Here is a 13,863-nt window from a genome sequence, read left to right on the forward strand (position 1 = left end):
TTGGCCCTTTAGTTAGTGACTGGAGCCTCTTGGTCTTTGGCGTTGTCTCTAGTACCTGCTGCTTATCCAGTTTGTGTCTCTGTTTATTTTTATTTATTGCTTCCCCCTGTACTTTGCATTGAAAAGACCCATGACTGGATAACGTTAATGAAGCTGATGCTCTCACCTTCCATGGACGCTTGTAGGATTTAGACTGAAAATTGATATGCTGGCGCTGAGAAACTGGAGTCATTTTGGCAGGAGGTTGAGAGAGAAAAGATCAAAGACGTAAAAAGTAAAATAGAAAAATCTAAACAAGACCGATGTGCGAGGCACGCACACATTGTGTATATTTGTCTCAGACTTTTTTCGCTTCTGGATGCCCTTGTTTCTCTCTTGGATTCCTCTGCATCACTGCCATCGAGGTGGGAATGCTGGGGGTGTCTTTGCCCGAGGAGGGACGCTGAGCGGCTGCAGATGCTCCCTTGTCCCCCTCCTTCAGCCACGCTTGCTCTCGGTGCAGCACGTGAGCTCCCAGTCCCATGGCACGGCAGCAACCACGCGGCCCCTGCTTGCACCGAGGTTTGCCTTTATCCCAGCAACCACCAGCCGTGTCGAGTTGTTGCAAGGCGCGTTGTTTGGAAGTCTGGTACGTCGGTTCATTGACCTTCACGTAGACCTCTCAGTGTTTTTATGCTTGATGATTTTTGGTTGTGTTTCTGCCTGCCTTCTTCAGGTTTGTTGGTCCCAAATTCATTGCTAATGTTGAATACAAAATAGCGTCTGTCCCTGTTCGGATGATCGTGTTGTAGTTCTGCTCTTACGCATTTACCTTTGATTTTTTCCATGCTATGTGGGGCATTTGCTGTTCGCCAGCAGCCTGAAAGATTCCAGTCTGGAGGAATATTTTTAACGTGCTATTTGAAGAAGTCTGACTAGTTCAACTTTTAGCACAGATACTAGAACCAGTGCACGCCATCTTACCAGATGCATTTATAGGACTGATAGCTAAGAGACCAAATTTTATTTGATTAAAAGGAATAAGTTCACTTATTGAAAGAAGAACAAGTATAGTCTGGAGAAGACGGTTCTGCAGTTGAGAGTTCACTTCTGCTTCGAAAGCAGAACTTGCAATAGGGTGAGCTGCAGGTGCATGCAGGAGTTGATGGTAATGGAGATCTTATACTGACATCTTGCATGGAAATTTCGAGAGAACGCAGGATCCACAGTGCAGGCGGTGGACACCGCATCAGAAGATACTGATGAAAATCTTTCACTGGTAGGAAGAGGCCCAGCTGGAAGGAAAGCCGTTGACATTGTATGGGCTTTGTTGGCTAACGTGGCTGCTGTCTGCGGAAGCGAGGGGAGGTTAGAATTGCAGGATGGTGGTGGTGGGAAGGGACCTCTGGAGATTGTCTAGTCCAACCCACCGTTTAATGCAGGATCAACTAGAGCAGGCAGCTCAGGACCGCGGCCAGTCATGATCTAGTCTTGAACTCCTACAAGGATGGAGACTCCCCAGCTTCTCTGGGAACCTGTTCCAGTGCTTCCTCATTCTTTCAGTAAAGAAGTTTTTACTTGCGTGGAAGTGGAATTTATGTGTTTCAGTTTGTGCCTGTTGCCTGTCTCCCTTTCTCTGGGCACCACTGAGAAGAGTCTGGCTCCGTCATCTTTACCCCCTCCCACCAGAAATGCCAAGTCAGGAAAAGCCAAGAAGTCCAGGCTTTCCAGCTGCTCGTGTGTTCCTCCTTACCTGGCAGGAGGTGAAGGCACCCCACGCCGAGGCTTCATCTTCTCTCAGCAGAAGACTTAGAAAGAGACATCTTGAAAAAACTGAAATAGATAAATGTGTGATTACTGCGTCTCAGGTGACTAAATTATCTTTCCAAAGGTTAAGCTATAAAGGAGGTTTAATGAAGGGAGTGCCAGCATTAGGGATATGCAAGCTTAATCATTGTCAACTTTGGTGACGCTTGATACAGACAGAAAGATTTTTTTCCCTGCTTTTGGTGATATTTTCTCTTCCGCTGTGGTTTACAAGTAACTTTTAATGTGCAGTTAAAACCTTTATTTCTGAAGTGGAGGATGAAAATACAATTGAATATCTGAAGCTATTAGTTCACCTTGCTGATGGAAGAAATCTGGAATTAATTGAATTGATAACACTTGTGTCGTCTTAAGTACTTTTTGGCCTTACATGTGGAAATTAGTCATAGCTCTAATTTCAGAGAAAGGATAAGAAATCAATTGTCTCCAGTTAAAGGGAGACGTGTTTTGATTTACTCTTTCCAGTGGGTATTAACAGAAGGATTTTTTGCCATCTGATGCACACAGCCCTATTTGTTTGTCCAGCTGTTGCGACCATTGTCCTGTTTGCCTTGTACAGTAAACATTTACAGGTTTCAGTTACATTACTAATGAGGACTTAAGGACAACAGCGTAATTTCAGGTGTGTCGTATGACTCGGCCGAGGTGATGGGCCAGGAGCGGGGATGGGGATGGCCAGTGTCAGGTGGGGATGAGCTGGTGCCTCCGGCCGCTGTCCTGCCCTTCTTGGCTCAGCGCCTCTGCGAGGTGTCCAGAGCAGTTTTGGGTGGTTGGACAGTGGTGACATTAACGACCACAACTGAAGATCTCATCAGCGGAAAACGGTTTGTTGTCACTAACTAGCATTAATCTGCAATGTAGGTTAAAATCTGAATCCGGCGGGATAATCACTAGAGGGCAGTCTGGGTTTAGGTGTGGACAGGGTGAAAACCGCTGCTGGTTCTCTGCTGACTGTTAACAGCCTAAAACCACGTAGATGAATGGATGTGAACCCACCACTGCAGCCTTTGGCAGCGCAGATGTTTCACCACACAGAAACACCTGCCAGGTCCATTTTTGCAAGGACCTGTGCCGGCAGGCCAGGGGCTGCTGTGGACCTGGTTGGAAAAAGAACGTTACCTGGGACCGTGGGACACTGAGCCGTCAAACTGTTTCTCTTCTATCATGAAGTTCAAAAATTGACTGGGTTTCTCGTAAAGTGGGAACGTATTGGAGTTAGTGATTAGGGATGGAGAAGAAGTTAAGGAAGAGCATACCTGCAAAGTGATGATGAGGGCGGTGTAAAAGACGTGCCAGCTGGGCACTGTGTTAAGTATTTTATATGGACTCGCAGAAGGCAGTGTGCATGTTTGAGGCCAGTGGCTAAGCAGTTCTGACATTGCTCTGAAGCATAAAAAAAATCCACAATCAGTGCTTGGTAAATGAAGAAAACCGCTACTTTTAAGAATTTTGTTAATTGGGAGAGTTTATTGCGGGGTGTGTGACTGTATCTGTTTCTTCCATTTGCAGAAGGATGTTCCAGACGGGTTGAAGGAGCTCTCTGATGGCTCAGAGGAGAGCAGTGATGCCCAGTCCGACTCTCAGAGCTCTGAGAACAGCAGCAGCAGCAGCAGCAGCAGCAGCGACAGGTGCAGTAACAAAGATGGGAAGAAAAGCAGATGGAAAAGGAAAGGTAATTTTCCTTTTCAGGAGTGATGGTTTTAACGTGGTCTGTGTGTGTGAAGGACTTGGAGGTTTTTACTCATCGCATCTGTTGCCTTATAAAGACAGGCTGTTACGGGAGCCTAAAATCTGCCTTTACAATAGTAAAGTGCTCATGGATTGAACTGGTGATGCCAGTGCTGATTTACTGTTGCAGGAACCGAAGGGGAGAAGGTACCTGTAATTAAGTGTCTGTATTTAAGGCCTTGACACAAGTCACAGACCAGCACACTGTGCTTCACGCCCAGGAACAGTGAATCTATTTCTTCCAGGTTTTCTCTGCCATCCCCCAGCTTTCCCAAGAAGATTGCACCTTTTATTTCTGGCCTCTTTTGATGCTTTTGGATACAACACTGACTAGGAATGAGCACAGAATCTCTGAGGTTAAAGCCTGTTATGTGACCTGACGGGTCCCTTAGGGCTTGGGCTTCAGCCACTGCACTCTTTTCTTCTGTCCTGTTTTGGACTCCTTTCCCTCATATACCAGGCAATATTTAGTTATTGAATACTGTTGAACATTAAATCATTTTACAACCTTAGCTAATACAGTAAAGTGCTGGTTTTTGCTCCACTGCTGTGTCTGGGTGGTTGCTGAAGTTGGATGGTTCAGCAATGTTTCGAGGATATCTAGATTCTGGATTTTCTACGGAAGTAGTGCAAGAGCACCAGGCGGAGGAAATGGTGGATTTCACTCTGTTTTGAATCCTGATATCTTTGCCACTCTGAGGAGGCAATGTATCTTGTCAGATACTGCCATATCATGCTGTCTTCAGGAAAAGTGGAAATCAGCACCTCTCAGCCAATTATATTGTACAATGCATTGTAATATTTACATCCTGTATTAGCAATAAACTGAAGTTCCCATCTTGCCCGCCTCTAGTTTCAGCACCGATTCATTTGACCAATGTTGTCTGAATTCTTTCCTCCTTCAAAATTCTGCTCAGATATCCGCTTGTCTGCTTAGATGCTACAAGCTGAATTAGTTAAAAAAAAAAAGCTGTAATAAAATGTGAGGATGCGACATACATTGTTCTCTGAGTTGGGGAGAGTCTATTCACTATAGTGTTGTTATTCTCTCTGTTAAAAATAAGTATGCTTCATAACTCACAGCTTTGTGAAGAAGCGTGAAGTCTTGCCTTTAGGCAGAGGTAGCAGGCTGAATGAAGCGCTCTGGATATTCCCGGAGAGCTGTTGGTGCAGCTGCTGATGCTGTAACTTCACCCTTCAATCCGATCCTTTCCTTTTTCCTTTTCTCCTCAGTCATGCACAGAATTTCTTGGCTGAAATGAAACATTATTCAAAACTTCTTTCCAATGCAATAGGACACCTGAGTGGAAGCATGCGAGAGGTTTTCTAAAGAGGTTAAAGACTTGCAATAACCGGTGGGGTCTGCTGAAACCCTTCCATCGGTGGGAAGGTTTACGGCGGGGAGTCATTGAGTGAGAACGTGCTCTTACTGTACGGTGCGTGAGGCTCAGGTGGACCAGACCCTGCCTGGAGCTTTCCCTGGAGTCACAATGCAAATCACAAAAGTAGAAGTATTATGTAGAATTTTAAGCATTTAAAGCACTGTGAAAGAGCAAATTGTTAAAAACACTTAGAAGTAAAACCTGACTCCAAATTCATCCTTTGAAAGGAAAGCTATAGAAAGTCTGGCCAAAATATTTTCATTTCTAACAAATCCTCTCAAAATACTTGGTCAGTAAGGGGGTTTTTTCGGCTATTTTGCCTACACCTCCAATGTTACGAGATTATGTAAAAACCTGCAAGGGCACTTACAAAACATGTTTCTCTTAGCGAGATCTTTATGTAGACATACATGTATGCATTTTATATAAAAGTTTTATATGCTACGTTACCGAATGGCTGAAAAGGCAGGAGGGTGTGTGGTTTAGGAACCCAAGTGAGAAGGAAGGGAAATCTTACCCTGAAACGGCTGGCAAAAGGTACCCAAAACTCAGATGCAGATAATGTGAAGATAGTGGTTTCAATATAAATACAAAAAAGGAATTTTGCTCCTCTTTGTTGTCTGGTACTGATGATTTTTCTTAGGAGTGGCATTTTGACCTTTAGCATAAAGGTCATATTTTCATAGGTTTTAATGCACTGAAAGTCATGAACTTCCAGTGATTAGTAAATTAGAAATGCTCAGTGAAGTAGAAAAGTAATTCTGGTCAGTAGTGTTACTGAGTGTTTTCATTCCGTTCAAATGCCCTCCCTCGAGGATTGTGTTTCTTTGTGTGAGCAACTTGTAATTATTAATGAACGTACCACTTAGTGTCACACGAAGGCATTGCCAGGTTGTGCAGGGAAATGGCTTTCTCCTTAAGGTTCCCTTTAATAAACTTGTGAAAAACAACGTGCTTGTTTGCTGAAGCAGGGATGGCATTTCTAGACAATGAATTTTTGGAGCTGCAGATGTATGGAGCTGCTTCTGGACTAAGAGGCGTTCAGTGGAGCCTTCAGCCCGCCTGGATTTCACCCGTACTGGCAGGGTATGACAGGAGTGACAACTGAAGCACGTCCTTTCTGTGTTTACAACTCGGATTAAATCCCACAAGCTGGCTGGCAGCATACTGCATCTACAGGCAAATCTTTCCCAGTCTGTGCGTGCCACCGACGGCTGCCTGGGAAGCGCGTCCCGTACGTCAGCACTGCAGGGTCTGTGGTGAACGCAAGCAGAGCTGCTCCGCCTCGCCGGGCATTTTTATTGCCTCCGTGCTTACAGTTACACAAGAGCGAGTAGCTGTGGTGGATCTTTGAGACAGCCAGATGCCAGGGTACATAACAGTACCTTCTCGCGTTACCCTCCCAGGCACTAAACTCTCCTGTCCCCTATAGCTTTCACCTTTGCTGCTGGTGGCAGAGGTGAGCTGGTAGTGAGTTATGAGATGCGTTTTTAGCAGCCTGGTTGTACACAAGCAGAGGATAGGACTGCTCATCTCGCTACCTGCTGGAGTGCCACGTTTCAGCTGTCAGGGCAAGGCATAAAGAGAAATAAATCACCCTTGGGACACACACAGCCGTAGGCTCTATTCGCTCTGAAATACTGAAACGTCATGGACAGGTGGGAAGGGAGTTTTCCCAAAGCAAAATGTACCTTTATTCTGGGGAATGGGTCAAAAGCAGGGGTACGCGGTACATCAGAGCACGTCGTCGGATGGTTCTTGTATGGTGAAAGTCAGAATATATCGTTAACAAATAAACCAAGCGGTTGTGCTCAGTGCTGCGGAGTTGTTGCCAGCGGGCAGAAGGACATTACCCTCACTTTGTTGGAGGTCGTCCGCTGCAGTACAGCTCGGCATCCACCTTAATCTGTCTTGGTTCACAATAGGATCAAGGAACGGGTGGTTAAAATATACTACTCCATGTCGCGCTGGGAAGGTAAAGCAATGTTTCTGGATGTATTTAGGTCTCAGACGTCGGTTGCCAAAGATGACAAACATGAATTTCATGCTTTAGAACATAAATCAACCATGAGCTGCTTTGCACTGACCATTCCCTAGTAAAATTAAATTTTTTCTTAATGTACTAATGTACTGTAACTGCGTGTCCTGCTCCACGCTGCCTTCTCCAGACAAGACGCCGTGTTCGCAGCCTTTGGAAGGTGCAGGATGAGAGGCGTATAATGACTTACTCCTCCTTGACATAGCTTAAGTGATGCGCTCAGCATTTCCGTTACTTGTCTTATGAGTAACGAGCTAGGGTGACCAAGAGGGAAGGAACACAGGATTTATTTGAATGCTGATTATTAGAGCTGAGATGAAACCTCTTTTCTTTGCAGTCAACTTTCCTCGCTTTTCCATATTAAAAGAAAGTGCTTTCTTTTAAATACTAAGTGGTAGAGGCCATCCTGAACAAGAAAAATAAGATGGACAGTAAGACATGTTAGTATGTATTGTACTGTATACCATGTTGCTTTTCTTTTCAGCATTATGTTGATTTTTCTTTTTTATTTTCTTGGGGGCTACCAAGACTATCTAGAAGATGACAATAAAATAAATATTCTGGTTGGCAGGTAGCAGAGCAGGATGCGCCTCACATCTTAGAGCAAACCTGACTTCATTACTAGCCATGACACTTCTCTTATTTAAGCTGTGTGAATGGCTTTTAAAAGCCGCAGTCTTGACTGTGTTGAATATAGGGATGCTTTTCTAAAGAAAACAATTTATGGAGAGTTGTTCCAGAGCAATACAGCCTTTGTGGACCTGCCAGCAGTGCTCAACACTCGGGTGCAGCAGCTCCCACGGCACTTGGAAAGAAGGCAATGTAGCAGGAGAACTGGTGCAAGGCTTTGGGACGACAGAGCCAGGACTCACAGACGATCTTGGTTATCCTTATTTCATTTTCTGAATCTTTTTCAGTTATACTGTGTCTTTTTTGAGATCGGTGGGTGGAAATGCCCATACGCTTCAAAAGACGCATGTTCTGTGAACACACAGAATGATGTCTGTCCTCTCTCTTACTTTATCTTCTATCAACTCTTGACAATTTTTTGCTTATTCCTTTCCATCATAAGTCTTTGCTTTTTTTGGCTGTTGATGAGCACTGAGTTGATGTTTTCATCTGTGGTAACTCTTCCTGAGCAGCAATAGCTAATTCAGAGTTGTTCTTCCCTTTGATCATTATGTTGCCTTTTATCTTCACGGAGCTGTATCTGCTGTTTTAGTGCCCCTTCACGTGGTATCGTGAGGTCCTTTTGCGGTTCTTTGCAATCAGGTTTAATCTTTCGTTATGCAGAATAACTTCTTACGCCTGCAAACTGTGTCTCATCGCGGATCGCCTATGTTGGATGGTGTGGGTGGTAGCACGCTTCCTTGGACACCCCACCGGTACCCACCGCCGCGGGGAAGCCTAGCTGGTTTTACCTCCTGTTAAATTTAATAGGTTATTAATCTGCGGGATTTAAAGATCTGCAAGACCTAAAGTAGTCTCCTTTACTCTGTTCCTAAACCAGACAAGTTTATTTCTAACTCTTGAGTCATGTCTGATACGTGATAACCACTTTCTCTAGGAATCTGTTATGGTTTATTTAAATGATGTCTTTGCCACTGGCACGCGTTTTACCCTTTCAGATGCTCCTTTTAATTTCTTTTTAACTTGTTTCTGTGTTTTAGTGTGGTTCTCCTTTTTATGAAGTTGAGTATTGCTGTGACACCTCATGAAGTTTCCACTGGCACGTTTTACCCTTTCAGATGCTCCTTTTAATTTCTTTTTAACTTGTTTCTGTGTTTTAGTGTGGTTCTCCTTTTTATGAAGTTGAGTATTGCTGTGACACCTCATGAAGTTTTTTAGAAATTTCCTTGTAGATAGAAATGTTTTCTTTATTTAAAAAAGCAAAAAACCTCCAAAACTACTTAGTTGAGCTAGAAATCAGAAGCTTCGTGCAAGAATAAAATTTTCTGGCCTATATTACACAAAAGAACATTCAAAGGCATAAATAAGTTACCCGGTGCTTTGCTCTTTAAAAGGTTTTGATGGGGCGGGTTGGATTTTTTTAAGCAATTTGGGTAAGACTGAAGTTATAAGTACATTGTACTGTTACATTATGAGAGGAGGTGAGCAACCTTTTGCTTTTATGCCGTGTTGCAGGGCAATGATGATACACTGTCCTGAAATCTGTGCTCCTGGATTCTGGCGTGACCTTCAGATGTGTGAGAATACTGAGATTTTGCTTTGTGGCGGGGAGGATAGAAATACGGACATACATTTCTTTGCATAGATCCTAGCTAAATCAGCTGCTCTCATCTAAAATACAGCCTCTTGTTTCTCTTAACCTGTGGATGGCTGTTTTTGCACTACACACATGCAGAGCTTGGATTTTGGCTTGGGATATTAGCTGAATTTCACCGAGAAAAGGTCCAATCCTGCCAGTTCAGGCACCCCTCCTCCTGTTGTGGGTGGGAGCCCAGCTGGACTGGGGTGAGCCTGCTCCGGCGGGCAGGAGGGTCCATGCGGGGGAGCAGAGGTGCGGGCAGGAGTGCCCAGTACATCCAGCACGGCTGGCAGCGCTCCCCAAAGCCACGGAGGTTAGTTTGGTTCGAGAAATGTGTGCTGTTGGAACTTTCTTTCCTGATAAGCTCCCTCTTACGGCAAAAGAAGAAAATGGGCTTGTGCAGTGCACGGGGGCAGATTCACCCACACCGGCAAATTTGCCCTGTTCAGTGCCTGTTGATGCTGCTGTGTCAGTGATTCACTGTAGGAAGGGAGTGACCGCACCGGGGGCTTTCCCCAAGGGCTTTTTTCTGTGCTAGCCATTTCTTGAGTTTCTGTTTTGCAGCACGTATTTCCTTTCTCTGTTATTCTCCCTTTCCTCTTTCTCGTCTTGCTCCATCAGCTGTGGCAGTGAGGCTGGAGAGCAGCGGTGCTGCGCTGCTTTGACTGTCCCTGGGTGCCACCTCTGCCACCCCACTCGCTGGGAGGCTCTCAAGTGCTTTAGAGATTCCCCGGGGACTCCTGCAGTGCTTCTCACCGATGAGCATATCATTTTGGTATCCAAGCAGATAGCAGTTTGTTGGGTTTTTTTTCCAAGCTAGATAGTTTAGACTTGCTGCCACTCGCGTGTCCGTTAAGCTCCAGTACTTTGAAGCATGTCTGACGAGCACCTTTCCAAAAGCAAAAATGCTCCAAAGAAGCAGTAGGAATGTCTTCTCAATCTCTTTTTTGGTTTTTTTTTTCTTTTTTTTCCCTGCAACATAGGATTTCTTCAGAGATATAAAATGAAAGCACAAAAGCTGAAAGAATTAGGCATGTTTGGTGCACTTGAATAAATAAATACCTTCAGATGTCTCATGTTCATTTTGAATAAACGGTATCCTGACTGTTTGGTATGAGACTCTTGTTAGATGTTACAGGTCTGTGTCAGTCCATGTGTTCCATGAGGGATTTTAGAAATACATAATGAAGGACATAAACAAAAGAGACTTCTTTGCAAAAAATGTCTTTAAAAAAAGCAAAGATACACTAACCTTCCAAAAAAACCTACAAATTTTTGGTGCCATTTTCCCTTCCAGGGTATGACTACGGAAGGGGAGGTGCGGGCAGAGCCAAGGCTCCTGTGTTAATGGCAGAGTTGGAGGCTTTCATAGCAGAGCTTGGCGCCAGGAGGCTGCTGTAGGGAAATACTCAGTTCCTGAAGGATGCTTAATGGCAACAGATTTAAATTAATACCTGGATTGATTCCTCCTTTTTCAGGAAGCTTGTTTGATATTTGGTGCAGCTGTGGCGTGCAGTGGAGGAGCTATGAAGACACTTGAAGTGCGGGAGGCACCTGCCTTGTTAGGGATTCTCAGTAAAAGCCATCCCTGATCAGGCAGCAAATGGGAACCTGCTTATTTGTTCTGGGAAACTTAAACGTGGCTGAACGTGAGGCTGATCGTATCATCTTCTGTCGTTAGCTACAGAAACCCACATACTTCCACCAAGCTGGTCAAATAGCGTGTCCGGAGTTGGGTGCACCTATGATATTATCATTTTTTAGGTTTGGAAACAAAGCTTGGCTCTTGATTTTGGTCTGATTTTGAACTGTAGTTTTTAAAACTAATTTCATCCAAACTTAAATGAGTAGCTGGAGGGGCTACAAAGATCACTACATTCCTGCTTTTCACAAAGCTCGGTGGCTGGGAAGGGAGAAGAGGCACCATAGCTGCTCCAACGGTGCCAAAGGCTGTAGCTTGAACTCGTGCTTTAGTAGACGTGTGAGAATACATGAGGGCGATACAGCTGTCCCAGCTGCAAGAGAAACTTCTGAAGCTTGCCTGTTTGCAGACATTCAAATCAGTCGATGCCAGGACATAAATGTACAGCAAGTTGGACTTTGCTAGTTCTAGGTCTCATTACTTAATTTTGCTGTGATAGCTCTCAAGTCTTCCATCACTAAATAAGATGCTTTGTTTATCTTCCCAGCTCTGTTTCTTGGCTGTAAAGTAACTTTGCACCAAAATTAAATGATCCAAAATTGTTTAATGAGATAAAATAAGGTACTATGATGGTAAATGGTTAAAAAAATCTTTGCATGAAACATTTTTAAATTCTAATATTGGTAAGGCATCTTTCTTAGGTTGCACGTTATAACTTATTTTAGAGACAGTAATTTTCACTAAGTGGAACCCACACTTCTACCAGTTTAAGCTTCTCAAAGTGCAGACCAGCTGTACTCAGAGAGCTGACAGTCTCAGAGACATACGTATAAGAGTTGTGCCATGAAGTCCACGGGGAAGACAATTTTCTTTCATTTTTAGTATTTCATTTACTTTATGCATCTGAAAAGATTCTTTTGGTTTCCACCAGCAAAACCTGAAGTTTTCTAATCTTGCTATGTATAAAAACTAACTTGCATTTAATATCCAAGAAGTTGCCGTGAAAAGCATAATGAAAGTAGAAAGTGCAAATGGCTTCAGCTCACTCCCAGCCGCGGTTCATCTCCGAGTTCTGCAGTTGGTAACGTTTGAAAGTGGAAGTGGATGAACCTGCACCTTGCAGGACCTCCTGGCAATGGCAGTTCTGACTTCAGGGGATAAGAAGATGTGGTGTTGATGCTGCCAGCTCTCCTCCTTGGTGCCTCCATGCCTTTTACTGCTGTTTTCTTCCACAAGAGTAGAAGAGTTTCTACTTCAAAACGAGTTTTATTTTTAGTTGGTACGTTTGCTCTTTTTTAAAATAACCAGAAAGACATTAAATTCCAATTTAAAAGATTTCTTCAGAGTTGAGCTGTGTAGCATCAGCTCTGGAATGCAGCACTCCTACCCGGCCACTTCCTGGACTGTCTGTGTGTACATGAAATACACAAAAGCCTCCTTCCTCATTTTTAAAAAAAAAAAAAAAAAATCTACTCACTCAAATTCAAGAATAGCCCAAATTTCAGCCAGGATTGTCTTGTGGCATTGCTTGGCGGCTGGCTGCGTTTTCACCTGTGTGATGTTTGAGATAGGGTTGTCAGCATCCACCGAGCTCTTTGTAATCCGACCGATCCCGAGAGTCCTGGTAGGAAGCAGCGCTAGTGCAGGGTACAGCTTCTTTTTTTTTTTTCCTTCTTTTTTCTTTTTTTTTCTTTTTTAAGGATTAGGGAGGATAGTTTTTATTGTGAGAATACGGAATTCTAATAAAAATCAATGAGGTGAATGCAAACTGGGGTAGACGGTGAACAGATGAGCTATGCTCATATTACTTTGCTTAGAGGCTTTGACTTGAGCTCTTTGAGACTGCAGTTTAGCTTAACGTGACATTATTTTTGCTCATATACATATAAAACAGGAAGCGCATTCAGATAACATCAACAGCTACTTCCTTATATGTACAAAAATAAAGTGCTCTGACAGCAGCAAAACTGACACTTTGATTTTAGAAAGGATAGAAACCTTTGTGCATTTGTAGACCCACATGGGCATTACACGGGACCAATCAGGAGCACAGGGGAAAAAGTTTAAAAACAAGCCCCATGCATTACTGCCTGTACATCTGTGCGTGAGCAGGAGGCGGGAGGAAGCCAGGAGCAGAATTGACTGCGGAGCTTAAGAAGCAGCAGCGATGTTCATGGAGCAGCTTTATGCAATTCCCCTTGAAGGTAAGATGCGGTTGTTTCAGCGGGCAGCTGCAGCAGATTTTTGCTTTTGGGAATGAAGCGGGTGCTTTTCTGGCTGGGGTCTCTCTGTGCCGATCAGAGGTGAGACAGATACCTTTTCTTTGGCCTTGAAGCAGCTACTCGGCTGTCGTCTTTGGAGTTTGATGATAAAAACAAAGCTTTTTTTGGATACAGTACTTGTAAAAGGACACTGCCAAGACTCCTTGGGTTCTGTGTTGTTTTAAATCATCCTGAAACTTAAAGTGTGAATGTCTCAGTTCTGGGTGCTTTTATCACCATTTCACTGTAGTATGTTTTGTAGGACAACTTGCAAGTGGTTTGTTGTAATGCACTCCATGAACGTGAAATACAGCTGCTCAGTATCGTTGTCTGTGTGCGCACCTCATTTGTACACCGAGGGTTGTTTCTGAGCTCAAGGTTACTAATATAGTCTGTCCTTATGGTGTCTGGAAATAAAACATCTATAACTTAGTCGTGTTTCTGTAATCAGCTGCAAAGCTTCAGTTGACTGGAGTGGAACCACGATCAGTGCCTACACCTGGCTTTGCAAGCTGGTACAAATAAATAAAAGGCATTTGGTTCCAATATAGAGCTGCCCACACTTTCATGGCTTCTGACAATGAAAATGGCTGTCAAAATTGGATTTTCCTATAATGTCTGCGATGTCCCTGGTGTACCCTTTCTAACCAGAGTCATCCTGAAAAAGAAGGATCTTGTTTAGCTTCTATAACTGACACCTTCTGTGAGAGCCATTGCAGTAACAGGTCTCTCCTCTA

General features: G+C 43.8%; 2 protein-coding genes across 2 annotated transcripts in view; both read left to right on the plus strand.

Annotated features, from left to right (window-relative positions):
- Positions 1 to 4,397, plus strand: part of LOC103895541 (putative Polycomb group protein ASXL2) — a 63,126-nt gene extending 58,729 nt beyond the window's left edge. Inside the window, exon 4 of the mRNA XM_019470969.1 lies at positions 3,316 to 4,397. Coding sequence (XP_019326514.1) covers positions 3,316 to 3,501 — 186 coding nt within the window. The 3' untranslated portion in view covers positions 3,502 to 4,397. The remainder of the gene's footprint in view (positions 1 to 3,315) is intronic.
- Positions 4,398 to 12,568: 8,171 nt separating this feature from the next.
- ASXL2 (additional sex combs like 2, transcriptional regulator) overlaps positions 12,569 to 13,863 on the plus strand; it is a 54,994-nt gene continuing 53,699 nt past the window's right edge. Inside the window, exon 1 of the mRNA XM_009275117.1 lies at positions 12,569 to 13,069. Within this exon, the coding sequence (XP_009273392.1) occupies positions 13,033 to 13,069 (37 nt within the window). The 5' untranslated portion in view covers positions 12,569 to 13,032. The remainder of the gene's footprint in view (positions 13,070 to 13,863) is intronic.

The sequence above is a fragment of the Aptenodytes forsteri genome, unplaced genomic scaffold (genome assembly GCF_000699145.1).
Source record: "Aptenodytes forsteri isolate BGI_AS27 unplaced genomic scaffold, ASM69914v1 Scaffold192, whole genome shotgun sequence".
In the NCBI taxonomy this organism is placed as follows: Eukaryota; Metazoa; Chordata; class Aves; order Sphenisciformes; family Spheniscidae; genus Aptenodytes; species Aptenodytes forsteri.